This window comes from Tetranychus urticae, chromosome 1 (genome assembly GCF_039701765.1).
Source record: "Tetranychus urticae isolate SD_2017Ah chromosome 1, NJAU_TeUrti_SD_1.0, whole genome shotgun sequence".
NCBI classification, from domain to species: Eukaryota; Metazoa; Arthropoda; class Arachnida; order Trombidiformes; family Tetranychidae; genus Tetranychus; species Tetranychus urticae.
In genome coordinates, this window is record NC_142958.1 from 8,939,792 (window position 1) to 8,967,574 (window position 27,783).

At 32.0% G+C, this 27,783-nt stretch overlaps 6 protein-coding genes and 1 long non-coding RNA gene across 7 annotated transcripts in view; 5 read left to right on the top strand and 2 right to left on the bottom strand.

Moving 5' to 3' along the window:
* LOC107365463 (transmembrane protein 41A-A) overlaps positions 1–10,870 on the bottom strand; it is a 32,515-nt gene extending 21,645 nt beyond the window's left edge. The window contains exons 1-2 of the mRNA XM_015932972.3: positions 10,719–10,870; positions 9,919–10,099 (exon numbers count right to left, since the gene is read on the bottom strand). Of these exons, the coding sequence (XP_015788458.1) occupies positions 9,919–10,099; positions 10,719–10,825 (288 nt within the window). The 5' untranslated portion in view covers positions 10,826–10,870. The remainder of the gene's footprint in view (positions 1–9,918; positions 10,100–10,718) is intronic.
* LOC149094506 (uncharacterized) lies at positions 362–1,508 on the top strand. Its single transcript, XM_089270295.1, has 4 exons — positions 362–528; positions 586–683; positions 746–903; positions 992–1,508. Exons 1-4 carry the CDS (start codon positions 501–503, stop codon positions 1,467–1,469), a joined length of 762 nt encoding a protein of 253 aa, XP_089126421.1. The 5' UTR covers positions 362–500; the 3' UTR covers positions 1,470–1,508.
* On the top strand, positions 2,059–3,187 carry LOC149094507 (uncharacterized). The gene is made up of 4 exons (XM_089270296.1): positions 2,059–2,193; positions 2,251–2,348; positions 2,421–2,578; positions 2,656–3,187. Exons 1-4 carry the CDS (start codon positions 2,166–2,168, stop codon positions 3,128–3,130), a joined length of 759 nt encoding a protein of 252 aa, XP_089126422.1. The 5' UTR covers positions 2,059–2,165; the 3' UTR covers positions 3,131–3,187.
* LOC149094508 (uncharacterized) lies at positions 5,074–5,766 on the top strand. Its single transcript, XR_016201044.1, has 4 exons — positions 5,074–5,190; positions 5,248–5,345; positions 5,404–5,561; positions 5,639–5,766. It is a non-coding gene; the product is annotated as an uncharacterized LOC149094508 (long non-coding RNA).
* Positions 6,846–9,671, top strand: LOC149094509 (uncharacterized). Its single transcript, XM_089270294.1, has 4 exons — positions 6,846–6,941; positions 7,000–7,097; positions 7,170–7,327; positions 7,413–9,671. The coding sequence occupies exons 1-4, from the start codon at positions 6,914–6,916 to the stop codon at positions 7,894–7,896; spliced, it is 768 nt and encodes a 255-aa protein (XP_089126420.1). The 5' UTR covers positions 6,846–6,913; the 3' UTR covers positions 7,897–9,671.
* A 3,530-nt stretch (positions 10,871–14,400) lies between the features above and the next one.
* On the top strand, positions 14,401–18,376 carry LOC107365461 (uncharacterized). Its single transcript, XM_015932970.2, has 4 exons — positions 14,401–14,849; positions 14,943–15,266; positions 15,345–15,421; positions 18,023–18,376. The coding sequence occupies exons 1-4, from the start codon at positions 14,555–14,557 to the stop codon at positions 18,341–18,343; spliced, it is 1,017 nt and encodes a 338-aa protein (XP_015788456.1). The 5' UTR covers positions 14,401–14,554; the 3' UTR covers positions 18,344–18,376.
* Positions 18,377–20,920: 2,544 nt separating this feature from the next.
* LOC149094510 (choline transporter-like protein 2) lies at positions 20,921–22,467 on the bottom strand. The gene is made up of 3 exons (XM_089270297.1): positions 22,072–22,467; positions 21,864–22,007; positions 20,921–21,797 (listed from the first exon to the last, which is right to left on the bottom strand). The coding sequence occupies exons 1-3, from the start codon at positions 22,221–22,223 to the stop codon at positions 21,689–21,691; spliced, it is 405 nt and encodes a 134-aa protein (XP_089126423.1). The 5' UTR covers positions 22,224–22,467; the 3' UTR covers positions 20,921–21,688.
* Positions 22,468–27,783: the final 5,316 nt, after the last annotated feature.

The following is a 27,783-nucleotide window of genomic DNA, read 5'->3' on the forward strand; positions in this document are numbered from 1 at the left end:
CAATGTTTTTATCTGACCCACTGATTTCTTTAAATCGTCGCAACAAAAATGAGAAATGATGGCCTTTTACTTTACTTTTGTTGTTCATGGTCGTAAATGTTAAATTTGTGAAAGTCCCCAGTCCCCAGAACGCAAATGTCCTTTTTCTAGTTTATTGTTGGCAAAGGACATAATGTCAAACTGAATATAATCTTACAAAAATCATTAGAAAAATCGGATAACCTTTCATGATGTAAATATCCGCAAAGTTCCTTCAATATACTAATATATGTGTAAATGAAACAATAAAATTTGAGATCAATCAATTGTTCTTTCTTTAACAAATATTTTGCGGTTGTTTGAAAATAGCGCAATGGCTGAGTCGAAACTTGTTTTCGCCCATTTTCGGTTATTTGTTAGAAACCAGAACTTGTTTGAATTTTCTCCAGTTCACACAATTTTCTTTACCACACGTTTCCTGTTTCCCATTTCAATTATATTGCTATTGATAATTGTTGCAAATGGAACAAAATAATAATTCTGATAAAAGTAAGTTTCGTTATTTTAACTTGAGTATAAAATAAATTTGACTTTGATTTCTTTTAGCTACATTCAAAGTAGAGTTTTTAGGTGAATATCATGACATGGTTATTGATTGGAATGATGATAAATATGAATACAAAGAAAAACAAGTATTCGAACAGGTGAGTTATGTTTATTACTCGTCCATTGAACAACAACTTAATTTAATTCCATTAAATTTTAGCTTGAATCATTGACTGGAATACCAAGCAAATATAAAATATCATTCCATCTAATCCAAGCTCGACCTCATCTTCATAAGGATTATCCGTTTCATGGCACCTTGCTCCCATACGAAGACCCAGACGCACAACGTTCTCTATACTTTTTCAATAGAACACTGTAATCTTAAATTTTATAATTGCTCAAACATAAAATAATCCATTTATGCATCAACTTATGTATTAATTTTTTCTAACTTTTCTCATAGCTTTCCTCAGAATGACAGGTTCTCAGTTGACTTTGTGAAGGACAACATCCATGATGTATGCATCTTTGACGGCGAACGCTTTCATCTCACATTTCATGTTTATTATAACAATATGGTTTTGAAACGCATTGGTATCACTTATAATTTGGTACGCGAGATCTGGGTTGAAGAAGGAGTATGCACTCGCATGTTTTGTCACCATAGACGAACTAAAAGTTATTTTAAAAGGATCAAAGATCTTGTTAATAATCATGAATTGAATTCACAAATTTCACATCGTATCCAACCAATAGTGGAAATCATGCGACATAACGCTGATATTCATTGGTTTATGGAAATGGAAAAGATTTACAGAGAGTTCAATGTTCAACAATTTTTTAAGAATAATTGCCATTTAAATAATTGGCAACAGAGATTTGGTGACGAGGATGGTATTGTAACAATAAACCTAGAACAATATCTAAGAATGCGAGGCTGATTACTTCAATTGAATGAATAAACCTTCTTTCGAATTTTTTACAGCGTCTTTACTTTAATTTTACTCATTGATTTGAAATTTGGTTCGAAAAGTGTTCAACTATGTCATAGTCGCCTGAATAAACATGAAGTATAACAATCTGCAGATACCTTCGAGAAACATTCACTCTTTTTATTCGAGTGCGACAGTCGAAATTTGAATAATTAAAATGACTTATCCAGTTTGTTGAGAACTTGAGCATTTAATATCTCAATGAATAACACAAAATTGTTTACTACGATTGATAACAATCAGTTGTTACTTATATTATATCATTACTAGGTCAGACGATCATTCGCCAAAATAGGAGCTCTAGTGATGTACTGAACTGAGCTTATTCATTTATCAAGATATCTCGTTCATCAACGCTACCAATGTTTCATAACATTCAGTCCCTTCGATATATTGATACATAAATATTATAAATATGCATGAATAAAACAAGGAAATTTGAGATAAATCAATTGTTCTTTGTTTATTGGATATTTTGAGGCTGTTTGAAAATAGCGCCAGAGGTGAATCGAAACTTGTTTTCGCCCATTTTCGGTTATTTGTTAGCAACCAAAACTTGCTTGAATATCCTCCAGTTCACACAATTTTGCTTACATTCTTTCCTGTTTTACATTTCAGTTATATTGCTATTGATAATTGTTACAAATGGAACAAAATAATAATTCTGATAAAAGTAAGTTTCGTTATTTTAACTTGAGTATAAAATAACTTTTACCTTTCACTTCTTTAGCTACATTCAAAGTAGAGTTTTTAGGTGAATATCATGACATGGTTATTGATTGGAATGATGATAAATATGAATACAAAGAACAACAAGTATTCGAACAGGTGAGTTATGTTTATTACTTGATCATTGACCAACTTATTCCAATTCCATTATTGTTTATCAATTAAATTTAGCTCGAATCATTGACTGGAATACCAATCAAATATAAAACATTATTCAGGCTGCTTGAAGCTCGACCTAATCTTCGTAAAGATTATCCAAATGATGAAATCTGGTTTCGAATTGATGGTGCAGTCACAAAACGTTATCTGTACTTTCACAACAATAGAGAGTAATCTTAAATTTTATCATTAATCGAAACATCAATTAGCCATTTTGTGTATTAATTTCTTCTAACTTTTCACATAGGCCTGTTAACTATGATATTAGGTACGATTGTGATTTTGTCAAGGACAACATCCATGATGTATGCATTATGGACGGCGAACGCTTTCAGCTCGGATTTTTTGTTCGTTATGACAGTATGTCTTTGAAACGCATTGGTATTGGTTATTATTTGGTACCTGAGATCTGGGTTGAAGAAGGAGTATGCACTTATTGTTTTTGTCAGCATAGTCATACTAAAAGTTATTTTAAAAGGATAAAAGATCTTGTTACTAATGAAGCATTGAATTCACAAATTTCGCATCGAGTCCAACCACTAGAGGAAAACATGAATCATAACAATGATTCGGAGGACGAACTGAACAAGGTTTACGAAGAATACAATGTTCGACAATTTTTAGGGAATCATTGCCATTTAAATCAATGGAGGTGGGAAGACGAGGAAGAAGGTGTTGATATAACAATAAACCTAGAACAATATCAAAGAATGCGTGGTTGATTACTTTAATTGAACGAATAAATCTTCTGTCAAAATGTCTTATCTGATCCACTGACTGACTCGACCTGTTAATCGTCCTTCTTTTGTATGATTCTAGATGATAAGATTATTTTATACTGAAAATTATTAACCAATATCTTTACGTTAATTTTACTCATTGATTAATCATACTCATTGGTTGAAAAAGTGTTCCCGAGGTCATCCGAATGAAGTTAGTATTTATCTTGAAATAATTTTGTTTTATGAGTGTTTAATTGTCTCGAAACAAGATTTACGAAGAATACAATGTTCGACAATTTTTAGGGAATAATTGCCATCTCAATTTATGGACGCTCGAAGGCACAGTAATCATTGATCAAGTTTAATATCTAAGAATGCATGGCTGATTACCTCAATTGAATCAATAAATCTTCTTTCAAAATGTCTTTTCACAATGTTTTTATCTGACCCACTGATTTCTTTGAATCGTCGCAACAAAAATGAGAAATGATGGCCTTTTACTCTACTTTTGTTGTTCATGATCGTCAATGTTAAATTTTTGAAAGTCCCCAGTCAATTGTTAGTTATAATTTTGAAAAAACAATCATTGAATTAGTAGCTTAAGCTAAAATTTTACAATTGTTTGCTCTAGTATCCGAATGAGTCTACTCCATTATAATTGATAAATGTTATAAAATGGTCTGTAAATTCTTACATGTATTATAATACATGTATTTGGCATCAAGCAAACACGTATTGAAAATTGAAGCGATCTTTTCTACAGAAACTGTATATTTTATTCGAAAAGCACAGGTGATTGTCATTTAAGAACCTCGAATTCATAAGTCACATCATCATCATCATCATACTTCATTTCAACACAAGGTTGTATTCACGAATCCAATTGTTCAATTCAAATAATTTGCTGACGCGTGTATTTTTTGGCTTTTCTCATTTGACGATACTTACAAGGGGAGTAACCTCGTTGGTACGGGCAGATCAAAATGAAAGTAGGTTTAATAGAAAGCCCGTTTCAGAAAACCCTTAAAAACATTAATCTTCCATGGAGGAAATCGATCTGAAAAAAGTTACCGGGTCGCAAATGTTTTAATCACGGAGGTCAAAATGATTAATAAAATCGAAGTAGAGATAGATATTTTTATCAAACTAAACTATTTAGGTGTAATTGATTATGGAGGATGCAAATCTGAAATCAGTTTATTCCTAAAGTTTTTTGTTTTCGAAAAAATCGCAAAAAACCACGAAAACAGTCGATAAAAATTTCTGGATAAAATTCAAATATGAAAAAAAACTTTCTTTCAAATGAAGCTTCAATACAACCATTTATGTGGTTTTTTGCTATTTTTCGAACTCGCGACCCTGTAACTTTTTTCAGATCGATTTCCTCCATGGGAGATTAATTTTCTTAAGGGTTTTCTGACACGGACTTTCCATTAAACCTACTTTCATTTTGATCTGCCCGTACCAACGAGGTAGCTTCCCTTGTTAGTAATTATGAATTTTAGTCTTTTCAATGTGGCTTGATTTTATCGTACTAGAGCAGTGAAGGAAGAGGTACGGTTAGAATTTGATGTAAATTGTATAATTCTGATGACTATTCATGATGAGAATAGTTGATTATTCTAGAAAGTTAAGAACGCAAATGTCCTTTTTCTAGTTCAAAATGGTTCATTGCTTCGTCAAGGATATAATGTCAAACTGAATATAATCATACAAAAATCATTAGAAAAATCGGATAACCTTTCATGATGTAAATATCCCCAAAGTCCCTTCAATATACTAATATATGTGTAAATGAAACAATGAAATTTGAGATCAATCAATTGTTCTTTCTTTAACAAATATTTTGCGGTTGTTTGAAAATAGCGCAATGGCTGAGTCGAAACTTGTTTTCGCCCATTTTCGGTTATTTGTTAGAAACCAAAACTTGTTTGAATTTTTTCAGTTCACATTCATATTCAGTTTCGCAGTTTCTTTACCACATGTTTTCCTGTTTCACATTTCAGTTATATCGCTATTGATAATTGTTGAAATGGAACGAAATAATAATTCTGATAAAAGTAAGTTTCGTTATTTTAACTTGAGTATAAAATAACTTTTACCTTTCACTTCTTTAGCTACATTCAAAGTAAAGTTTTTAGGTGAATATCATGACATGGTTATTGATTGGAATGATGATAAATATGAATACAAAGAACAACAAGTATTCGAACAGGTGAGTTATGTTTATTACTCATTGAGCAACAACTTAATTTAATTCCATTAAATTTTAGCTAGCATCATTGACTGGAATACCGATCAAATATAAAATAACATTTCTGCTGCTTGAAGCCCGACCTCATCTTCATAAAGATTTTCCAAATGATGAAATCTGGGTCCAATAAGATGACCAAGTTCTTCGACGTTATCTGAACTTTTACAACAATAGACAGTAATCTTAAATTTTATAATTAACCGAAACATCAATCAGTCCTTTTATGTATTAATTTCTTCTAACTTTTTCCATAGCTCTCCTTTATATGATATTAGGTATGATTGTGACTTTGAAAAGGACAACATCCATGATGTATGCATTCTAGAAGGCGAACGCTTTCAGCTCACATTTCATGTTCATTATAACGATTTGGATTTGAAGCGCATTGGTATTCATTATGAATTGAAACCGGAGACCGAGGTTCAAGAAGGAGAATGCATTTACCATTTTTGTCAATCTACACAAACTAAAAGTTATTTTAACAGGATCAAAGACTTTGTTACTAATGAAGAATTGAACTCGCAAATTTCGCATCGTATCCAACCAATAATGGAAAACATGCTTTTGTATGGTTTCAATTTAAATGGGATAGCGGAAATGGAACAGATTTACAGAGAATTCAATGTACAACAATATTTCACGAATAATTGCCATTTAAATCCACTGCAGCAGAGAATCGGCGACTTAGAAGGTGTTACAATGATTCATAAACATCAATATCTAAGAATGCGTGGCTGATTAATTCAATTCAATGGAGAAACCTTCTTTCAAAATGTCTTTTAACAATGTTTTTCTACTGACTGACTCTCCCTGTTCATCGTCGTTCTTCTGTATCATTCTAGATGAGAAAATTATTTGACTTAAAATCATGTTCAATCAGCATCTTTGCTTCAATTTTACTCATTGATTTGAAATTCGGTTCGAAAAGTGTTCAACTATGTCATAGTCGCCTGAATGAACATGAAGTATACCAACCTGCAGATATCTTTGAGAAACATTAATTCTTTTTATTCGAGCGCGAGAGTCGAAATTTGAATAATTAAAATGACTTATACAGTTTGTTGAGAACTTGAGCATTTAATATCTCAATGAATAACACAAAATTGTTTACTACGATTGATAACAATAAGTTGTTACTTATATTATATCATTACTAGGTCAGACGATCATTCGCAAAAATAGGAGCACTAGTGATGTACTGAAAGGAGCTTACTCATTTATCACGTTATCTCGTTCATCAACGTTACCAATGTTTCATAACATTCAGTCCCTTCGATATATTGATACATAAATATTATCAATATGCATGAATAAAACAAAAAATTTGAGATAAATCAATTTTTCTTTGTTTATTGGATATTTTGAGGCTGTTTGAAAATAGCGCCAGAGGTGAATCGAAACTTGTTTGCGCCCATTTTCGGTTATTTGTTAGCAACCAAAATTTGCTTGAATATTCTCCAGTTCACGCAATTTTGTTTACAATCTTTCCTGTTTTCAAGTTCTGCAATATTGCTTTGATAATTGTTGAAATGGAACAAAATAGTAATTCTGATAAAAGTAAGTTTCGTTATTTTAACTTGAGTATAAAATAACTTTTACCTTTCACTTCTTTTAGCCAAATTCAAAGTAAAGTTTCTAGGTGAATATCATGACATGGTTATTGATTGGAATGATGATAAATATGAATACAAAGAACAACAAGTATTCGAACAGGTGAGTTATGCTTATTACTCGATCATTGAACAACAGCTTATTCCAATTTCATATTATTTCATTAAATTTTAGCTCGAATCATTGACTGGTATACCAATCAAATATAAAATATCATTCAGGCTGTTTGAAGCTCGACCTAATCTTCATAAAGATTATCCAAATGATGAAATCTGGTTTCGATTTGATGGCGTAGTCACACAACGTTATCTGTACTTTTTTAACAGAACACAGTAATCTTAAATTTTATAATTAATCGAACATCAATCAGTCCATTTACGTATCAATTCATGTTTTAACTTCTAACTTTTCTCATAGCTTCTCTGAGAATGAATCTGGTGACTTTGTCAAAGACAACATTCATGATGTATGCATTCTTGACGGCGAACGCTTTCATCTCAATTTTCATGTTCGTTATGACAGTATGTCTTTGAAACGCATTGGTATTTGTTATGATTTGGTACGCGAGATCCGGGTTGAAGAAGGAGTATGCACTTATCATTTTTGTCAGCATGAACAAACTAAAAGTTATTTTAACAGGATCAAAGATCTTGTTACTAATGATGGATTGAATTCACAAATTTCACATCGTATCCAACCGATAGAGGAAAGCGCGCACTACCCAATGACTAATGATCTGCCTAATAATTGGATGGACGAACTGGATAAGATTTACAGAGAATTCAATGTTCAACAATTTTTTAGGAATTATTGCCATTTAAATCAATGGAGGTGGGAAGACGATGAAGAAGGTGTTGATATAATAATAAACCTAGAACAATATCAAAGAATGCGTGGTTGATTACTTTAATTGAACGAATAAATCTTCTGTCAAAATGTCTTATCTGATCCACTGACTGACACGACCTGTTAATCGTCCTTCTTTTGTATGATTCTAGATGATAACATTATTTTATACAGAAAATTATTAACCAATATCTTTACGTTAATTTTACTCATTGATTTAAATTTGGTTGAAAAAGTGTTCCCGAGGTGATCCGAATGAAGTTAGTATTTATCATGAAATAATTATGTTTTATGAGTGTTTAATTGTCTCGAAATCTTTTGGGTAGCAAATTAAAGATAAACTAGAAAACTAGGAATCAAAAGTAAATTTTTAAGTGTAAAGTATGGTAATGACCATGCAAAACAAAAAGAGTGAAACAAAAAGGCTCCTCGCAATGAGTTAATGTGTACTTTTACATTGATCTTTGTATAGCTATAGACAATGTATGGCTCTTTTCAAACCTTCTATCCATTTGCTAATTCAAAGACCGAGAACTATATTGTTTGTTATCACGACAAATTCAATGAGACACAAATCATTAAAATCAGTTCGGATGACCTGCATAGTCAGTAACCAATGGAATGAAGCAAATTTGCTAACGATTTTCTGATAAAGTCGTGTTCGAAGTTCCAGTTTGATATTTTTTTGTCATCTATTTATATTATATGTAATATTCAAAAATTAAGAGCTTAAATTGAGAATGAGAAACCTTCGAGAAACATTCATTTTTTTATGCGAGTGCAAGAGTTGAAATTTGAATAATTAAAATGACTTATCCAGTTTGCTGAGCACTTATCTCATTTAATATCTCAATGAAAACATTTAGAGATGAAACATGGTGAATGAACCATTGAATTCATCATGAATTGGTGGCATTTTTACACTCAATCTTTCTATTGATATTTCATCTTGTTGGGTAAATGAACATAGCATTTCATTGTTGAACAGAAGCACAACAAAAAGTGCATTTAATTACCAATTCTGGATTGACTCAGATTGATAATGTAAGATGCAATTTATATAAAAGGGTTAAAGATAAGTGGTGAGAGAGGAAAATGGGAAAAGGAGAAAAAGGTAAATATCATTGAATGTTATGAGATTATTACACAATATTACATATCAAATGAAACATAATTCAACTATGAGAATTCAGTTTCTTTCTTGTTCATTCTTTCCGATCAATTCCCTCATTTGAGTATATTGATTGAAAATTGAATGAATCCGCCTGGAAATAATTCAATTTCTCTTCATTTTCTGCACATTATTTACTTTTTAATCTTTTTTTCTACAAATCCTCTTGAGAAATTCAAGTTAATCATATCTTTCACTCTTTGGCCCTTTCTCCCTGCATTTTGTCTGATGAGAAAATATTCATGACAGAAGAACCGATTTTTCAGCCAATTTTCGAGATTGACTTTTTTAATCAAATATTCATTGTTTTCCAGTTCCATGAAACGACAGATTATTCCAAGTTGTATTCTAGCTCAAGTTTCATGATGTTGACCAAGTTTCAACTTGATCAAGTTGAATCGATTTTCTTCTTCCTTTTTTTTCATCTTCTATTCAAATTTAAACAGTTTTGGGTCAAAGTCAGGTTTCAAGTTTCAACAGTTTCGACAAGTTTCAATGAATCGATCTTGAATGTTCATAACCAGAGTTGTCAATAAATTCAACTGAAAATGGGTTAAACAGCCATTTTTAGGATGGAAATGAATCAAAGCCTGAAATTGTTTCCATTGAGGCACAGTTCTAGCAACTGTTTTGAACCAAATTATTCGCTAATTAGACCCTATTGAGTGCAATGATGAAGAATGAAATTAGTTAATGATGGACTTTTGCATGAGAAGAAGCTACAAATTAGCTCGTCAGAGGATTAACATTAATTAAGCTTGTTCGCACTGAAAATGAAAATTGCAAGTACAATTGAGTTATCATTATGGAATGGATTGGGTAATTAGTAGATAAGTTATTCTGAAACAATTGAACAAGAAAAGTATTGGTTCATCAGGGGAATCATTTTCCTTGTTTATAACTTACCATAAAAACTGAACCTGGAATGGCAAAGGTTTGCTTGAAAAGGTATGCTGATGAAAATAACAGTAAAACGTAGGATTTATTGTGCTGAAAATAGTCTCCGAGTATTTGGGAAACCTTTTGTAATTCCTCTAAATTGCTTGGGAATTTGAGATGTGACTCAATTTCAGGTTCCTCTGTTTCCCTGTTAAATTAAAAAATAGAGGAAAAAAGGTTGAATTAGAAACTGAATACAATGTAAATAATTGAATCAAGATGTAACTTTGAAAGGACAATTAAATTTTGAATAGATTATTTGGTGAGCCTGAAAGGTTTACTTCAAATATTTGACTAAGCTTGAAATAATATTTAAAAATTTGCTCAATTGTCAAAATGGATGACATTTAATTGACTGAATTTGAATAGATGCCAGTCATTTAATCAAGTCTTAACTTGTTTGGCGAAATAAATTGAAGTTAAATTTCATTTAATCAAATGATTATCCATTGTTGAATGGTAAGCTGAATAATTAGCAACAAACTCTGAGCACAAGTGTACATCAATCAAGGTATAATTATTACGATACAAGATATCCTTAAACATGACAAGGACATAATTTTCCAAGTTGACAATTCTAATCAACTCAGTCAACAACGATATTAGACATGAGTTTCTATTCACTAGAGCAATCTTATTGTTGGAATCTACTTAAGATGAAAAAATGGCAACGTTTGGGAATTTAATCAACACTAGTTTATGATAAAACCAGTAAAACCAGATTTTAAAGATGAAACAAAGACAATTGAGTCAAAATGTTGATTTACCTTTGATTAAGAGAAGGTACATTGATGGAAAGAAAGTAAAGCCATAATAGCGAGATAATGAAGATTGCGATTAATAATAATAGTCGGAATGGAATGAAGGATAACATAATTAAACACAAAAACACATAACAATTTAACTCTTTGATAAATCACTCTGTTTATCTTTATCATATGATTTCACAATTGGTTAGGTAATGATTTATGTAATGCCATCTATCGATTGTATTTGACTTGAACTTTACTATCAACTTTCAAATGTTAATTTCAATCAACGAGTTTAATGCTTAATCAGATTAATATATTCAAGTGCAACTGATTAAACAATTGATGAATTTAAAAATAAGATGAATGACCAAGAAACTAAAGTCGAAGTGATTTCAATCAAAAGCGTTTTAAAAATCCTGGTTGTTGGTTTGTTTGGGTAACACTAGATGACAGCATTGTTGAATGCAATTTTTACGATCAGGTAGTGTTTCCCGATATTGAAAAAAAGTATCGTTGAAAAGTATCGGTATCAATCGGAAAGGTATCGAGTATTTAATGAGTACAATTAAAGCGTGAGTTTATGCAGTGAGTCATTCTCATGGTCTCCAGAAATAATTGAAAGCTGATTTTTTCTCAATTCTGTAATACTTTGCCTGATAATTTCATCAAATTAAGAGTTTTATTTGGTATCGAGTATTTTTTTTAAAGTATCGAGTAATATCGACAGGCAAAGTATCGATACTTTTACTCAAAAAAAAGGTATCGGGGAAACACTACGATCAGGTGTTGATTTGGGTTTTTTGATTAGTAAATCATTTTTCTTCTTTGATTATTTTTGTTTATATTTACGATGTTTAACCTTAGTTTTTGAAGATTAACTTTTTTATGTTGAAATAATCGAACTCAGTTTAATCTCTTTGAACTGTAAATTGTTGTGCTTTTTGTTTCTTTTTTTGGGTTTACCTTGACTTTGATAGTCTGTCCATTTTTTTACGGAAAAAGTCCAAGGTGACAATTAGAGGGACAATATTAGTATATTGCTGTGATTGCATGAATGAGCTCTTGGTTTGTTCAGTTTTATGGTTTACTGTTAAAAATAAAAGAATTACTTTCGAGGCCAATGACGTTGTTCCAAGCCGATTAGCATGGAATCAAGTCTAAGATTTGTTTTATGATTTATCATACGACATCTTTTGTTGTATTGAACTAAAGTCTGTTGTTGAATGGATTGGAATTGAAAAAGAATCAATTATTTGGTTAAATTTGTTGTTGGACAAAATTTTCGATGTGGATTAATGGGGCAATGAATTATACTATTCATTTCATTTGCTTGAGTAATCAGTTAATGACCTGGGCTGTTTGAAGGGTTGATGATTGGCTTAATCAGTCTGTGGATTGAAAGAGACTATGAATTACTAAATATGACATCAAGAATTAAATATTCTGAATTCAGAACAAAATTTCAATTAAATGACTTTCAATGTTGAGCTACAAATAGTCAACAGTAATATCAGTTAACCAGTTTTAACAGACAGAAAAGTGAAATTTAGGTTTGCAAGGGTCAAGATCAAACAACTCGCCATACGAAGAATCAAGCTCTCATTTTACTCAGATTGGTAATCTTATTCCATTATCCTGCTTTCAATTGAAATCTCAATAAAGGTTTTGTTTATATTCGGTTGTTCCAGAAAGGTAAAACTTCTGAAAAGAAGGAAGGAAGAGAAAGTTAAACATCTAAGGTTGAATATCAAATCAAATTTCTATTGATTCATGGTTATCTTATTCTGGTTTTACCAAGTCCAGTCAACAGGTTGTTCACACAAAGATAATCACAATTTTCATTAGTGTAAAGTTTTTTAACAAGTTAGCCAAGCATGCGGACCAAAAGACGGTAAAAAGGCTGAAAAAACCGTTTGATGCAAAAGGCTAGCAAAATCACAGTCCAACTGTTTTAAAATATCAAACGATATTTGGCTTCTATTGCTTGGTATCTTTTGGAAATCTATTGTTTCAACTTTGATTCCTGTTCAATAAAACACAATCGACTTGGATTTTAACCAAAAATATCACCAACATTTTGAGCGAGTTTTTCCAAAATCTTTTATGAAATCATTTTGAATAGATTCAATCAACATTGACACATTGAACATTGGTACAGCTGCAGAGTTAACGCAATCCAAAGTCGATTATTATCCTGAATCTGATTATTGAGTGAATACACCCAAATTCATTTAGATGATAACCAGTAGCCTAAAGCAGACTGAAAATTCCCCAATTGTTGGAGGTAAATCATCAATATCTTCATGAAAGAAGATCATAAAATATCACAAGAGTAAACAAAAAATAGATAACCAGTCAGTTTGTTTCGTCATTTTGATGGTCACAAATTTTGAATGAAATTTACCATAATTGCAGTCTAAAGTTGTAAACAAACCAATGGTCAATTCAGTTGCTACAAAAACAAGATGTAATTGAAGGTTAATGGTTGAAAGAGTTGAATAGATGATCATTTTGTGTGGTCAAGGTCAGAATATTAGGAAAGGCTTGTTCATACTTCTGCATGTGTCATGAATATTGCGAAGTTTGGCTTCTTCTGGTTGGTTGTTGGTTGTTGGTTGCTAGGAAACAACTGCAGCTGGATAATGGCGATGGTTTATTATGCTCTGGTTTGGATGGAATCCATTCGATAGATGTTGGAGTAACAGAAGATTCCTCCATGGAAATGTTCAGTTTTTAAAACTACTCGTTATGTCATTTACTTTATTTAATAATAACATTAATTGCTATTTTAAACCAGTTTTTATGGCAGTTTGAACAAAACCAACCAATCTAATCATCCTAACAACATATCAATGTTCAAAGGTTATTTTTCGTTTATCTGTTGGTAAAGTTGACTACCAAAGGACAATGATGATACCTTTTGTTTCTCTGCATTTCATCAACTTATTCAGGTGAGTTTGTGAATCTTATTATATCTTGTGATGTTTGCTATTTTCCCGTCTTCTATTTTAAATTGTTGTAATTTTAAACAAATGTGGGTGATTCTAACTTAGGAATGTGTCAGAAAAGCAAAGAGAAGAAGCAAGTTCATGTGCTAGCCTAAGGCGATCAATGTTTTTCACTTTCTTTTACAAAATGTATATTATTTGGAGGTTGGTTAAAAGAGAGGAAGAAAGAAAGAAAAGTATGAATACTCATGACACGACTTTACTGATTTTTTCCCTGTTTTTCACTTTTACTTTCTGTCTCGCTCTCCCCTCTCTTTGCTTTCCTCTAAATCTCACTTTCATGATGACTAACTAACCAGTCCTTTTTTCCCTCACGAACCTAGAACTTTATACTAACCAGACTAAGGATAGTAATCGTTAAGCTCAACCTCTTATCTTTCGTTTTCTCTTCATCCTATTGCTTTTTTTCTCTCTCAAAAAGCTCGATAACTCGCTCTAACCTCACTCGATTGTTATCTTAAACCAGAGCATTTGTTGCTTTTTTAATGGATTGTTTACTGTCATTTGAATGTGAGCTGTGATTTGATAAAAAAACTGATATCTAATTTTGTTGGAAGCTGCAATCTTTTAAATTCTTCCTTTTCGACATCATCCTCTAATCGTCATTTTTTTGTTTTAAATTTATCTTTTTTTAGTGTCTATTTTGTGTAAAAAAACTGTTGCTATATCAATCTGAATCATTTGGCAATAAACGACCATTCAAAACAGTTTAACTGTGAGGACCATTTCAAATCATCATTATACATCTTGTTGATCATCAAACATCTTGCCTGTTAATTTATCCATATAAATCTATTGTTCATCAACTTGTCTTTCAACCCATTAAATTAAATTATTAAAACAATGAAGGATTCACCGGAAATTAGTGAAATTTGTAGCGAAAATGTTCTCAGGATTCAAGTAGAAACGTGTTCTTCTCTCTATGAAAAATGGAAAGATGAGAAAAGCTGGTTTCACAATGTACCTCGAAAAGGTATCTCAACAGAAGTTGAATATATCGATACTCGACCAGATGCTGGTAACACATTGCCGGTTGTATTATGTTTACATGGTGCGCCTGGTTCCCACCAAGACTTTTCACTGCTCCGATCACGACTTATTAGTTATCCTATTCGTATTATTTGTCCAAATTTTCCAAGTAAGTCACTTACCATTCATCGTTATTTCCAGTGTTCATGTTTTATCCAATCTCTTAATAACTTCTCTATTTTTCTCTTTTTTCATTCCACAGCATATTCCTTGACCAAGACGAAAAAGTTTGGACATTATGCAGAGGAAAAGGCGGAATATATCTTAGACTTTCTCAAAGCTCTTGAATTGACAAGAGTTGATATGCTTATTGGCCATTCATCGTCAATCTATCCCTCAGTAATCATTCTCGATTCAGAATATGGATCAACACTTAAATCTCTTGTATTCCTTAATCCTTGCGGCCATCGGCGGATCCAAGCAATGAAATATCCAATATTGGATAAAACATCAGCCTACTTCTATCAATATAAATTTTTCCGTTTCTTTATCAAACATCTTGGTAAACCTGTTCTTGTTATTACTAGTAAGTTTACTCTACGGTTATATCTTAATTGTAATCAATGCCACCATACTAACCTTTCTTTTTCTTATTTTTCCCAAGAATGTCCAGTAAAATTAGAAAATATGGATAATTTATTCTTATCTGTAACCACAGTTAACCACAGTCATTATAAAAGAGTAAGTATGCTTTAATTATTCTATCCAATTCTATGAACACAAAGGATAAATGATTCTCTAGATTATCAATTTCACATAAGTTTCAAATGGTTAATGAAACATTGAAGCATTTGAAAGATCCTGTTCAAAGTCATCAATTATTTTGGCATAACATCTCTCCATTGCTTTCACTTCTGATGCAAGATCCCCATAGCTTCCAATCTAGACTTTAAATCAGGTTTACAGTTTTACAGGGCGCCAAGGTTTTATTTCAGAATTTTCTCGAAATAGCAATTTATTGAAAAATAAACTGAAATGAAAACTTCCATAGCTTCTCAATAGGCTATGAAACAAGTTTAGTTCATTGACCTTAGTAATTGAATCCAGTTTTTTCATCTTTTACATAATTCCAACTATCCTGACGCCGATAAATTGTGCCATCAGTAATTTCACTAATCTATTTGTTTTTTCATTTCAATTTTTTTAGACGTTTTCTTAAAAATTAGTTTCGAAAGTCAACTCAACAGCTAACCGAAGATATTTTATAATTACAAAAATAATCTTACCCAGTTGCTAATGATGTTTGCTCATCAAATTTCAATTGCTGATTATCTCCAATGAAAATGATTTTATTTGTTTCTGTAATGAAATTTGATGCAAATCAGTTTTTCTAAGAACCAGTTGGCAGAACAATTTAAATTGTCTGAGTTTTTCTGAGCAAATTTTGTGTCTGATTACAAAAATTAACTAATACAGCTTATTGTCCTTGAGTACTTTTGGGTTGACTTACTGGAAAATCCCGTGACCCTGATACTGTATTTAATGTTATCCCAATCTAATACTTTTGAGATGTTCAACATGATTAGATTTATCAATATTTTGATTTCCTTTCTCAAAATCAGCTAAATTTATCTTTAATTTCTGAACGAGTTAAGATTACGTTATTGCTTTCGCCTCGACTCATCTGCTCTGGTTTTAACAACGCAATTGAAAACCATGCATTTATTGCTTCTTGTCTGTCAATATCCTCGAGCATTTTTATATCACAAAAATGTTGTTTATTGTTAATCATTATAGATTTAATCAATCTTGACAGCTTCAGGAAATTAAAATACAAAATGGTATTTAGAAATCTTATTGTTTTCAGCCAAAAGGCCGAATCAGACGAAATAACAAATCAATAATAGCTTCAACCATTGAACTTTTCAATTCAGTCGATTCTGTATTTTGTTTAATTGAAAAAATGACTTTTTCGTTGGTTAATGTTATGTATTCAATTGTTGGCTTACAAGTTGTGCCAAAATTCACCAATTTTTGTGTCTCGAATTTTCTGGACGACATTTATTGGTAAATTTTCTCGGTTAAATTATTCACAATTTCCTGATTGTGACAATTATTGATTTACTCCTGTTCATGTCCTTCTTTCGATTAATCGATAGTTAATATTTACTCTACGCTCTCGTTCAATATTGACTTTTGTGCGAGAAATGAAGCAAATTTACTCTCAATAATTGTTTTTTGATAATTTCAATTTTTAGTCAACTGTTAATTTGTTTAATTTTCAAGAGATGCTTAATTGTCAATCATTTTCCTGTCTAATTGTTGAACTTTTTTTCTCACATTTAATGTTAATTAATTGACGAAACAATATATTAAGTAATCAAGTTTGAAGTAGCGGCACTTTTTTGCATACATTATTAACCAGAAAGTGATGAAATGTTCATTGATCCGTTCATCCCAAGCAATAAGCTTTACTAATCAATCAATCGAGCGAAAACAATTATTTCATTAATTGCTCATAATTTATCTTACTTTGTCTACCAAACATTGACTTTTTGAACTTTCAGAGTGCTTCTAGTTAAATATGCAACAATTTTTTGTGTAAATTTATTCAAGTTTATTTTAAATTGCATTTTCTAATTTTGCCTGTTTAGTTATTGCAAACTAATGAGCTAATCAATGTCAATTATACAGAATAGGATATTAGTTGATTGAAAAATATCATGAAAGCCAGTTGAATTGTATTAACTCGAATCCATTCAGATTTGTGTTTTCGCTCAAATTAGATTCAACTTTCCCTTTTCCTCACAAACAGGTCAAGTGTAATGCTAATTATTTGTTTGCTGACTACAACAAAATAGTTTGAGAGGATTTGAATAGTCTTATAACAATAGCTAATTTATTTAGACTCATCAGTTGGACCCAAGTTGACCTTGGAATTGAATTACATTGTAAACTAATTTCAACAGTTTCCAGTTAAAATTAAGGTAAAAATGAATTCTTCCTCAAACTAATAAGTTTTACTCAAGTTGTTTTCCCGTAATATAATAATTGCTGCTTCAATCATTCAAAACTAGTTTAGATAAAGATACATTAATCTTTCCTCAAGTTCATCATTCATTTCACTCTTGTTGCTTGATTAACACTTTTATGGTTCTTCGTATCTTTGCCTATTCGATGTCCGTTTATTGACCAATTTTATCACATGATAATTATAATTAGTAGATTGGCTGCTACTCCACTTGATATAATCATTTAACAATACTCATTACCTTTGTTATTCTCTAACTTTACTTGTATATTCATTGTATAATCTGATTTATTTTCTTCTTTTTCTATTAGCTTTCGGAAAAATTGGAAAAGTTGAAAGCCAACAAGGAAATCGCAAAGATGTTGATTTTCGCTGAAAATGATAAGCTTATACAAAAGGAAATATTCTATGAAATGGCTAAAATGCTGGGAATCGAATCGGATAATATTGAAGTATACGATCACAATGGACTTCAACAAAAGTCCTCAATGGACAGTGGATATCCAAAAGGCATTGCACTTCAAGATGGAGGACATTATGCTTTCCTTAGTCATTCAAAGATTGTTAATAATGCTATTGCTGAGATGGTTGAAAATGTTTTGCTATTAGCCAATGAACATGAATCTAGATAATTCTTAATTTAAATTCTTTAATTTTCAATGAAATCCGAATCATTATTTCGCGTTCATTCATCTATATTTACAATCAAAGTTGACTTGATACTCAATAAGAGTGAAACAAATCAACTTGCAAACGAAGATGGCATCACTAGGGACATCAAACAAATGAAATGATCGATTGGCACACAAATAAATTATCAAATTAATATAATTTATTGAAGGAATTTGATTGTACATTAAACACCGCGCAGATCAAAGTCTGCATAATAAGTGGATATAAAGAATTCAAAAGTATCGCGTAAATGAAATATAATTTATTGAAAGTATTTTATTATACATCGTTATAATTATTGATGTAGTCGATCAAACTAGTGGTAAAGTCCTCGAAAGAAGAAGTGGATGTTGGGGACGGTTCGAGTTCTATTGGGATATCAGGTTCAATTGATTCTTGTTGAATTGGCATTAGAGGTTGATAGAAAAATAGTGATTCAAAGGAGATTGATTGTTCATCATTTGATTCCATTGGTGGTGATGGTGGCAGTTGTGGTTGATGCATTAATGTTGGAGGTTGTGGATCCATTGATATCGCTGGTTGATAGGCAATTGGAGGTTGAGTTGGAGGTGGTGGTTGTTGGTAGGACACTGGTGGATATTGATCAAATGATATCAGAGGTTGATAGGCAAATGTTGGTTGAGGTGGTGGTGGTGGTGGTGGTGGAGCTGAATTCTCTTTTCCGTAAGTCTTCTTGGCTTTGGTTCGACGATTTTTAAACCAATTTGTGACAATCGCAGGAGTTAAATTCCAAGTTGTAGCAATTTCATCTTTCTGCCAATGTTCAGGGTTTGGATGTTGACGGAAAGCTTCTTCTAAACCTTGTACTTGTTCTTTACTGAAAACAAATCGCTCTTTTCGGCCTCGTTTATTTTTACCAAGCACATTAAGACTAACATGCATCTCGTTTCCATTTGGCACATCATATTTTTCACGTGAGATCATTATGTTTCGGACTTGATTACACTTTGGAGACACAATTGAAGATTTTTTTGCTGGTGTACCTCTTGAACGGCGGTTCTTAAACCAAGTCTTGATTTCTTCAGCATCTTTTCCCAAATCATTGGCAATTCTAAGTCTTTCATTATTATCTGGATCTTTGCACGCAATGAATTCACTTTCTAAAATATTTACTTCTTGTTGAGTATACACAACTCTTGGCTTTCGTCGCCTTTGTTGTACTGTTGATGAGGACATGATGATGATGACACTTGAACAAAATATAATTTAAACGATTGAAGGAATGAAACAGTGAAAGTCTTGACGTTAAATGAAGTCTCCTTTCGAAACTCGGACATTTTATACCTGCCCTCTGCCCCAGGTCGAAGTTGAATCAAATTGACGAATAAAAAAAAGGTTAACGCCTTTTCCATTATCAAACCTCAACAGTAATCCTAATCCTTTTTTGTGTTTTTTAGGCAATTTAATTACTTGAGACTGGCCTCTGGTCATAATAATCTTTACTTTTTTATTAATAATTGAAGCTCGTTTTTTAAGCACTTTAAACTTCTTATCTCGAAATTACTAAAAAACAAAACAAAAAACACGAAACGGAATCTTCAGAATATTCGTTAAAAAGACACCTAAATTAACATGAGATTCAATTTGGATTGATTTAAACATTGTTTTTTATTATTATTAAACATTATTCCTATCAACCAGCGATATCAATGGATCCACAACCTCCAACATCAACGTATCAACCATCACTGCCACTATCACCACCAATGGAATCAAATGATGAACAATCAATTTCCTTCGAATCACTATTTTTTTATCAACCTCTAATGCCAATTGAGCCAGAATCTATCGAATCTCATATCCCAATAGAACTCGAACCGTCCCCAACATTCACTTCTCCTTTCGAGGACTTTACCACTAGTTTGATTGATTATATCAATAATTATAACGATGTATAATAAAATACTTTCAATAAATTATATTATATTTTAAACTTAATCTTTCATTTCATTTACGCGATACTTTTGAATTCTTAACATCCTCTCATTGACAGGTAACGTTACAATGATTCTGGATGAGAACAATTGAACAGGACAAAAACCACAACAATCTCATCTGTTTACCCAACTCATCGACTTTAGTCTATTGTTTACCATTATTATTGGTCTGTCATGTTGACCATTCCAAGTGAACAAGACAGGTTAATCGAACTGTTAATATGCCAACATTGACGAATTAATTGGACCATCTTAATACATCAACAAACAAAAACTCAACTAATTTCGTTTCAATTATTCTCAACAATATAAACTCAATCATGATCTAAACAAATTCAATTTCCAACGTTGACTTTGACACACTTTACTTTACACTGATGGTGGTTGACTTTTAAAGTACATAATCTTAACTAGATCGTGAATTGGTCTGGATAACGATATTTCACTGTTTCAAGTTCGTAATCATTGTAGGAGAAAATCTGAACTTATACAGCAGCTGCGAGGAGCTACGAGAAAAAAAACGATGCAACTGATTAGTCGCCAACTTTTTCCCAACAGGTTATTCAAATTGACAAGGAAATTACTCGGGTCAATTACATTTTTTATTTTTCTCTAAAATGTATGGCACAAAAGGAAGAAAAAAAGCAGATTTATCATGATCTGAAAACCTAGGAAGTAGATAAGGACTACAGAGTAATACAAATGTAACGGCTAGCAAAAAAGATTCCACAGATAATCGAGAAAACAAGCTTTGTCTTTTTGTTCATCGGAATCGAATGTAAATTTACTGGAATGATATCAGAGAAATTAATTTTGAGATCAGCAGTGTATATGTCTGTATCATCCAATTCGTCTGGTGTTAAAGATTTGAGCCAAAAGCAGCTGAGAACAGCAAGAGTTGACAAGACCAGTACTACAAACATTGAAAACTAAACCATTATACCGGCTAGGGCTTGTAGTAAGAGTGCTCTAAAAAATGCTAATCTAAGAGCTTATAGAACAATCGAAAAGGCATTTGAATCGCCCAAATTAACATTAGGAGAAAGCTTAGCAGAAATTGGTTAATGAAGAAATATAATACATCGTATTCAATTTTATGAATCCTGTAAACCGCCAACGACAACATTACTGAAACCTGTAATATCGAGGGATCGATCACTAATTCTACATCAACCTCTAATCCCAATAGAATCGCAAATGTCTCCAACATCCACTTCATCTTATACAGACTTTTCTCATTGTATAATGAAATCCTAAATAATTAATGTAAAATCAAATCTTTTCAATCAATTATATTCCACCAGAACCCAAGTATAATTTATATCAGGAGTTTTGAAATAAGTTAGATCATAACCGTAAAGTAAAGTAAAAAAATGTTGCTAGACCCATAAATGCTGTGACCACAAGCTTTCCAATCATAATTAAGTAATCAGCAACCTTGTCTAAAACGGCAAATCTAGAAAAGAGAAACACACGATTGGTAATTGCATGCAAAGAAAATTGTCATGGCAAATTAATTTACCTGACAACATTCCTAAGTAACAAGAAGAATGCTTCTTTAGCAGCAGGCAGAAAAGATTGTCCATGAACAGCTAACATAATATAAGCATTGGTATTCAAAAAACGCATGAACTTTTCCAGCATCCAGAAACAGCAACGACAGGTCCTTTGAATAAGAAATCGAAAAATTAAAAATTTGAACAAAACAGCTACAAACTACTCTCACTTACCACATAATCGCTTTGGCGAAAGCATTATCCGTGTACATTTTACACTTCTCGTAAACATATTCAATAGCAAATCTAATCACCCTGAATATGGCTAACAAGGGAAGGTTCTCAGATCGCAAAGTCAGATTTTTTTCAAATTTATTATTCATCATTATTATAATGCATATGAATATACGGAAATACAAAATGATTGAAACTTAAATTTTTTGTACAGTAGGAACATATGATGAAACATGATCTTAACATAAATTTGATTTTGCTTCGTGATGAAACTATTGAGTTGCTGATCAAATGTTCGGGTATGCTTGTTATTTCAGCAATAAGCTATGAATTTACCAAGTTTGGAAAAAAATCTGACTTTGCGATTTGAGAACCTTCCCTTGTAAGATTAACGATTTGAAGAAAATGTTTTAAAGCTCTGTTTCAATGAAAGAAGGTTCATTTATCAAGTGACAGCAAGAGTTGACAAGACCAGTACTGGAAACATTGAAAAGCAAACCATTGGAACGACTAGGACTTGGAGTAGGAGAATCCAAACGAATGAGATAATCACAGCAATAGTAAATGCATAATCTATACATAATGTTACAATATTTAAAGTCAAACCATGAAATTTTTGGTAAAGATTATTGCCGAAATAAAAAGATTATAAGAAACATTTTAACACAGCCTGAAAGCCACGATTAAACTACATTCACGAAAAAAGTTAGCACATTTTCGAAACTAAGGTTACTAAGAAATTAGCGTTTAAACACGGCGAGGGGAAATTTTTTGGTTTTCAGGTTAGGAGTTTATTGTTTTAGGAGAGTATGTAAAACTGTCTTTCGAGTAAAGAGTTGCAACCTTATGAACTTTTAGGGACATACAACTGTAACTGGAACTATTCGTGTAACTAAAAAATTTTCTTGTTTAGGGTTTCATTAAAATGACTTTCAAAGCTCAAATTTATATTTCCTTTTTTTCAGGTGTAGAACCAGATTCTAATTTATTTCTAGGTCTCTTCGTTGATGATGATTTTTACGATGGTTGTTGATCAAGAATAAACTGTATGGATTAAAAATACAATTGACTTGGAAACTTCTTCAACATTTAGAAACATATGTAATTAAATCTTGGTTACGAGAAAGTGGATGGACATTAAAAGCATAAGAAGCAAAGTATAAAAATCACTGTGCGAATATCATTGAACCTCATGTTAATTTAGGTATCTTTTGCCGAATATTCGGAAAATTCCGTTACCTGTTTTTGTTTCGTTTTTTAGTAATTTCGAGATAAGAAGTTTAAAATGCTTAAAAAACGAGCTTCAATTATTAATAAGAAAGTAAAGATGATTATGACCAGAGGCTATTATCGAGTAATTAAAATGCCTAAAAAACATAGAAAAGGATTAGGATCACTGTTGAGTTTTGATAATGGAAAAGGCGTTGACCTTTTTGATTCGCTGTTTGATTCAACTTCGACCTGAGGGTGAGGGGCGGTATAAAAGGGCCGAGTTTCGAAAGGAGACTTCATTTAACGTCAAGACTTTCACTGTTTCATTACTTCATTCATTTAAATTATATTTTGTTCAAGTGTCATCATCATCATGTCTTCATCAACAGTACAACAAAGGCGACGAAAGCCAAGAGTTGTGTATACTCAACAAGAAGTAAATATTTTAGAAAGTGAATTCATTGCGTGCAAAGATCCAGATAATAATGAAAGACTTAGAATCGCTAATGATTTAAGAAAAGATGCTGAAGAGATAAAGACTTGGTTTAAGAACCGCCGTTCAAGAGGTAAACCAGCTAAACCATCTTCAATTGTGTCACCAAAGTATAATCAAGTGCAAAACATAATGATCTCACGTGAAAAATATGATGTGCCAAATGGAAACGAGATGCATGTTAGTCTTAATGTGCTTGGTAAAAATAAACGAGCCCGAAAAGAGCGATATGTTTTCAGTAAAGAACAAGTACAAGGTTTAGAAGAAGCTTTCCGTCAAAATCCAAACCCTGAACACTGGCAGAAAGATGAAATTGCTGTAAAATGGAATTTGACTCCTGCAATTGTCACAAATTGGTTTAAAAATCGTCGAACCAAAGCCAAGAAGACTTACGGAAAAGAGAATTCAGCTCAACCACCACCACCACCGCCACCTCAACCAACAATTGCTTATCAACCTCTGATATCATTTGATCAATATCCACCAGTGGCTTATCAACAACCACCACCGCCAACTCAACCTCCAATTGCCTATCAACCAGCGATATCAATGGATCCACAACCTCCAAAAATACCGGAACCTCCAACATCAACGTATCAACCATCACTGCCACTATCACCACCAATGGAATCAAATGATGAACAATCAATTTCCTTCGAATCACTATTTTTTTATCAACCTCTAATGCCAATTGAGTCAGAATCAAACGAATCTCATATCCCAATAGAACTCGAACCGTCCCCAACATCCACTTCTCCTTTCGAGGACTTTACCACTAGTTTGATTGATTATATCAATAATTATAACGATGTATAATAAAATACTTTCAATAAATTATATTATATTTTAAACTTAATCTTTCATTTCATTTACGCGATACTTTTGAATTCTTAACATCCTCTCATTGACAGGTAACGTTACAATGATTCTGGATGAGAACAATTTAACAGGACAAAAACCACAACAATCTCTTCTGTTTACCCAATTCGCTCTAACAACACTTTACTTTTCACCATTTATCTCTTTCAAATTCATCATGTTCTGTTTTATTGTACCTTTCACAAACCAATGGTACCATCTTAATACATCAACAAACAAACTAATTTCGTTTCAATTATTCTCAACAATATAAACTCAATCATGATCTAAACAAATTCAACTTTCAACGTTGACTTTGATACACCACACTTTACACTGATGCTCGTTGAGTTTTAAATTACATAATTTTAGCTAGATCGTGAATTGGTCTGGATAATTATTTGTTTGAAAATTTTGCTTCGATTGAAAGGATTCTAAGAAAATGCTTCTAAGAAAAGTTCTCAGTACACAGCCTGTAAGACATGAACTTTATTTCTGAAAAATATTGACACTCATCGATGGATAATGAAGCAAAATTATTATCCTGCATGAGATGGCAGAATTTTCCTTTTCCTAATTCTTGGATTGTCTACATTTGCAAGATTTTGTTTCCAATATGTTTTTAATGATTGCTCAAGGACCGTCTAGCTGTTTGCCAATCATGTCGATTGAGATGAGTTCATGTAAATTGAGTGAAACTAACTCTTCGTGTAAAAGCGATGCTGATCCAACCTAACAAAATGTCTTGATTATAAGCCTTACTTAGTGTAAACCCAAACCTAAATCTAATGAGATCAATAAGATAATCCAGAGTTAACATGACCGCAAGGCTTATTAGTAAATTTTGAACAACAGAAAAACATTTTGCTTTTCTAATTTTTCGTTTAGTTATTTTTGTTTACTGAAAAGATTGGTGAAACAGGAATATTTTTTACTTGATTTATTGAGAGACTGGATGGATTGACTGGGAGTTTGAAAACATCTTCACCCGAAACTGGCTTTAAGAACCATTTTGCCATCCAAATCTGAAAATGTTGTTTCATTTGATGGTGAAGATGAAAGAGGTTCATGGATTCCATTTACACTCCCTTTACATTATCCATATATCCACTGTTCATTGAAGACTTTTGTTGAATAAATGTTTGTTTAATTTTGCCTGTTTAGTTATTGCAAACTAATGAGCTTCTTATATTAAAACAAGTGGAACCTAGATCATGACTGATCGTAATTTTTCACTGAATACGGGACTTTTTTTCACCGTATTGCCAATGCGGTGTAAAAAGGTAAAAAAGTGGTTGATGAAGTGATGGATGAGATGGAAAAAAGCGGGTTCCACTCAGTACAATAAATTCAATCCATATTTAAACACTCAAATTCTTAATGAAATCAGCGATAATGAGAAAAACTAAAAAATAAAATAAAATCTTGTTATACAGCCGAGCAGAATGAAATCTTTCTGTACAGTTAAGATACTATATTTTTCACTTAACTCTTTACTCGAAAGACAGTTTTACTTATCCTTCTAAACCAACAATAAACCATCAACCTGAATAACCAAAAAGCTTTTCCCCCAAAGTCAATAGTAAAAGATACAGAATCTGCTTTTTTCATCTACCCTGTTTGAACGCTAATTTCTCAGTAACCTGAATTCCGAGAAAGTTCGAACTATTTTTTGCGATTGTAGTTTAATCATGGTCTTCATCCTATGTGAAATTTTCTTTAGAACCCGTTTAGTTTGCCCACAATCTTCCCGCAAAAATTTCATAGTTTGACTTTATATATTGTATGTATAGATAAGATTGGAAAACAAAAGAGAATTGCAATCGATGTACAATATTAGAAGAAAGTCGATGAGATCGATTTCAGGAAATGGCCATTTGATCACCAGTTTGGGTTGATTCGATGTTGATCAAACACGGAATGGTGAAAAGTAAGCGTTACAAAAGTGTTGACAGGGAAATACTTGGGTAAATCACATTTTTTATTTTTCTAAAATGTATGACACAAAAGGAAGGAACGGAGCAGATTTATCATGATCTAAAGACCAAGGCTGTAAACAAGGACTACGGAGGAATACAAATGTAACGGCGAGCAGAGAAGAGACGATTCCACAGAGAATCGAGAATACAACCCTGTTTTTTGTGTATCAAAATCGAATGTAAATTTACTGGAATGATATCAGAGAAATCAATTTTGAGATCAGCAGTGTATATGTCTGTATCATCCAATGCGTCTGGTGTTAAAGGTATGTAAATTAGTTAAAGGTTAAAAACAAATAGTAAAGGTTTGGGTTAAAGACTTGATCACAGTTAAATAAAAGTATCTAAGGGAAGGTCACAGTTAAAAAATGATTATCTCAGCTGTTTGCTATTCTAAGCCTGCCATCTATTGACATGAATCAAGTGCAAATGATGAATGATCAGTTTTTGACCAATTTCATTCTTCTTCAGATGGTCTGGTTATGGACAATCAGTAAATTCATTACTCATTCATTCATTCATTTCATTTATCTCTCTCTCTCAAACCTTATTTTTTTCTTGAAAAAGAGCCCAAAACACGCCACTATTACGACCAATGGTGCTTTGATGCTGTTTAATGTTAGCAGGTTTCCTTGAGCAGTCCATATGACTAAACAATTGACGAAGGTATTAATCGATGGTAGATATTAGCTTTTCAATCGAGTGTTTCTGTCTTTCAGATTTGCCGTTTTAGACAAGGTTGCTGATTACTTACTTATGATTGAAAGCTTGTGGTCACAGCATTTATGGGTCTAGCAACATTTTTTACTTTACGGTTATAATCTAACTTATTTCAGACCTGATATAAATTATAACCTATTTCGTTGATGGTCGATCATAGCATTGTTCTGAATACACATTGCGAAAGCAAAAGCGTTGAGAATTCAAAAGTATCGCGTAAATGAAATGAAAGATTAATATTCAAATGAAATATAATTTATTGAAAGTATTTTATTATAAAGCTTTATAATTATTGATGAAATGAATCAAGGAATTAGGAAAGTCTTCAGAAGAAGAAGAGTTACATGCTGGGGACATTTGTGGTTCTATTGGAATAAGAGGTTGATGTGACATTAGTGGTTGATCACTCGATATTACAGGTTCATTATAATTATTTAGGACAGTACTTAG

Excerpts from the sequence above, each read along its gene's own strand:
- LOC149094510 (XM_089270297.1), bottom strand. The coding sequence starts at position 22,223 with ATGATGAATAATAAATTTGAAAAAAATCTGACTTTGCGATCTGAGAAC. Across the intron at positions 22,008-22,071 it reads TTCGCCAAAGCGATTATGTG|GACCTGTCGTTGCTGTTTCT; the intron begins GTAAGTGAGAGT and ends TCTTATTCAAAG. Across the intron at positions 21,798-21,863 it reads TTACTTAGGAATGTTGTCAG|ATTTGCCGTTTTAGACAAGG; the intron begins GTAAATTAATTT and ends TCTCTTTTCTAG.
- LOC149094507 (XM_089270296.1), top strand. The coding sequence starts at position 2,166 with ATGGAACAAAATAATAATTCTGATAAAA. Across the intron at positions 2,349-2,420 it reads AACAACAAGTATTCGAACAG|CTCGAATCATTGACTGGAAT; the intron begins GTGAGTTATGTT and ends AATTAAATTTAG. Across the intron at positions 2,579-2,655 it reads TACTTTCACAACAATAGAGA|GCCTGTTAACTATGATATTA; the intron begins GTAATCTTAAAT and ends CTTTTCACATAG.
- LOC149094506 (XM_089270295.1), top strand. The coding sequence starts at position 501 with ATGGAACAAAATAATAATTCTGATAAAA. Across the intron at positions 529-585 it reads AAATAATAATTCTGATAAAA|CTACATTCAAAGTAGAGTTT; the intron begins GTAAGTTTCGTT and ends GATTTCTTTTAG. Across the intron at positions 684-745 it reads AAAAACAAGTATTCGAACAG|CTTGAATCATTGACTGGAAT; the intron begins GTGAGTTATGTT and ends ATTAAATTTTAG.
- LOC107365461 (XM_015932970.2), top strand. The coding sequence starts at position 14,555 with ATGAAGGATTCACCGGAAATTAGTGAAATTTGTAGCGAAAATGTTCTC. Across the intron at positions 14,850-14,942 it reads TATTTGTCCAAATTTTCCAA|CATATTCCTTGACCAAGACG; the intron begins GTAAGTCACTTA and ends TTCATTCCACAG. Across the intron at positions 15,422-18,022 it reads ACCACAGTCATTATAAAAGA|CTTTCGGAAAAATTGGAAAA; the intron begins GTAAGTATGCTT and ends TTTTTCTATTAG.
- LOC149094509 (XM_089270294.1), top strand. The coding sequence starts at position 6,914 with ATGGAACAAAATAGTAATTCTGATAAAA. Across the intron at positions 6,942-6,999 it reads AAATAGTAATTCTGATAAAA|CCAAATTCAAAGTAAAGTTT; the intron begins GTAAGTTTCGTT and ends CACTTCTTTTAG. Across the intron at positions 7,098-7,169 it reads AACAACAAGTATTCGAACAG|CTCGAATCATTGACTGGTAT; the intron begins GTGAGTTATGCT and ends ATTAAATTTTAG.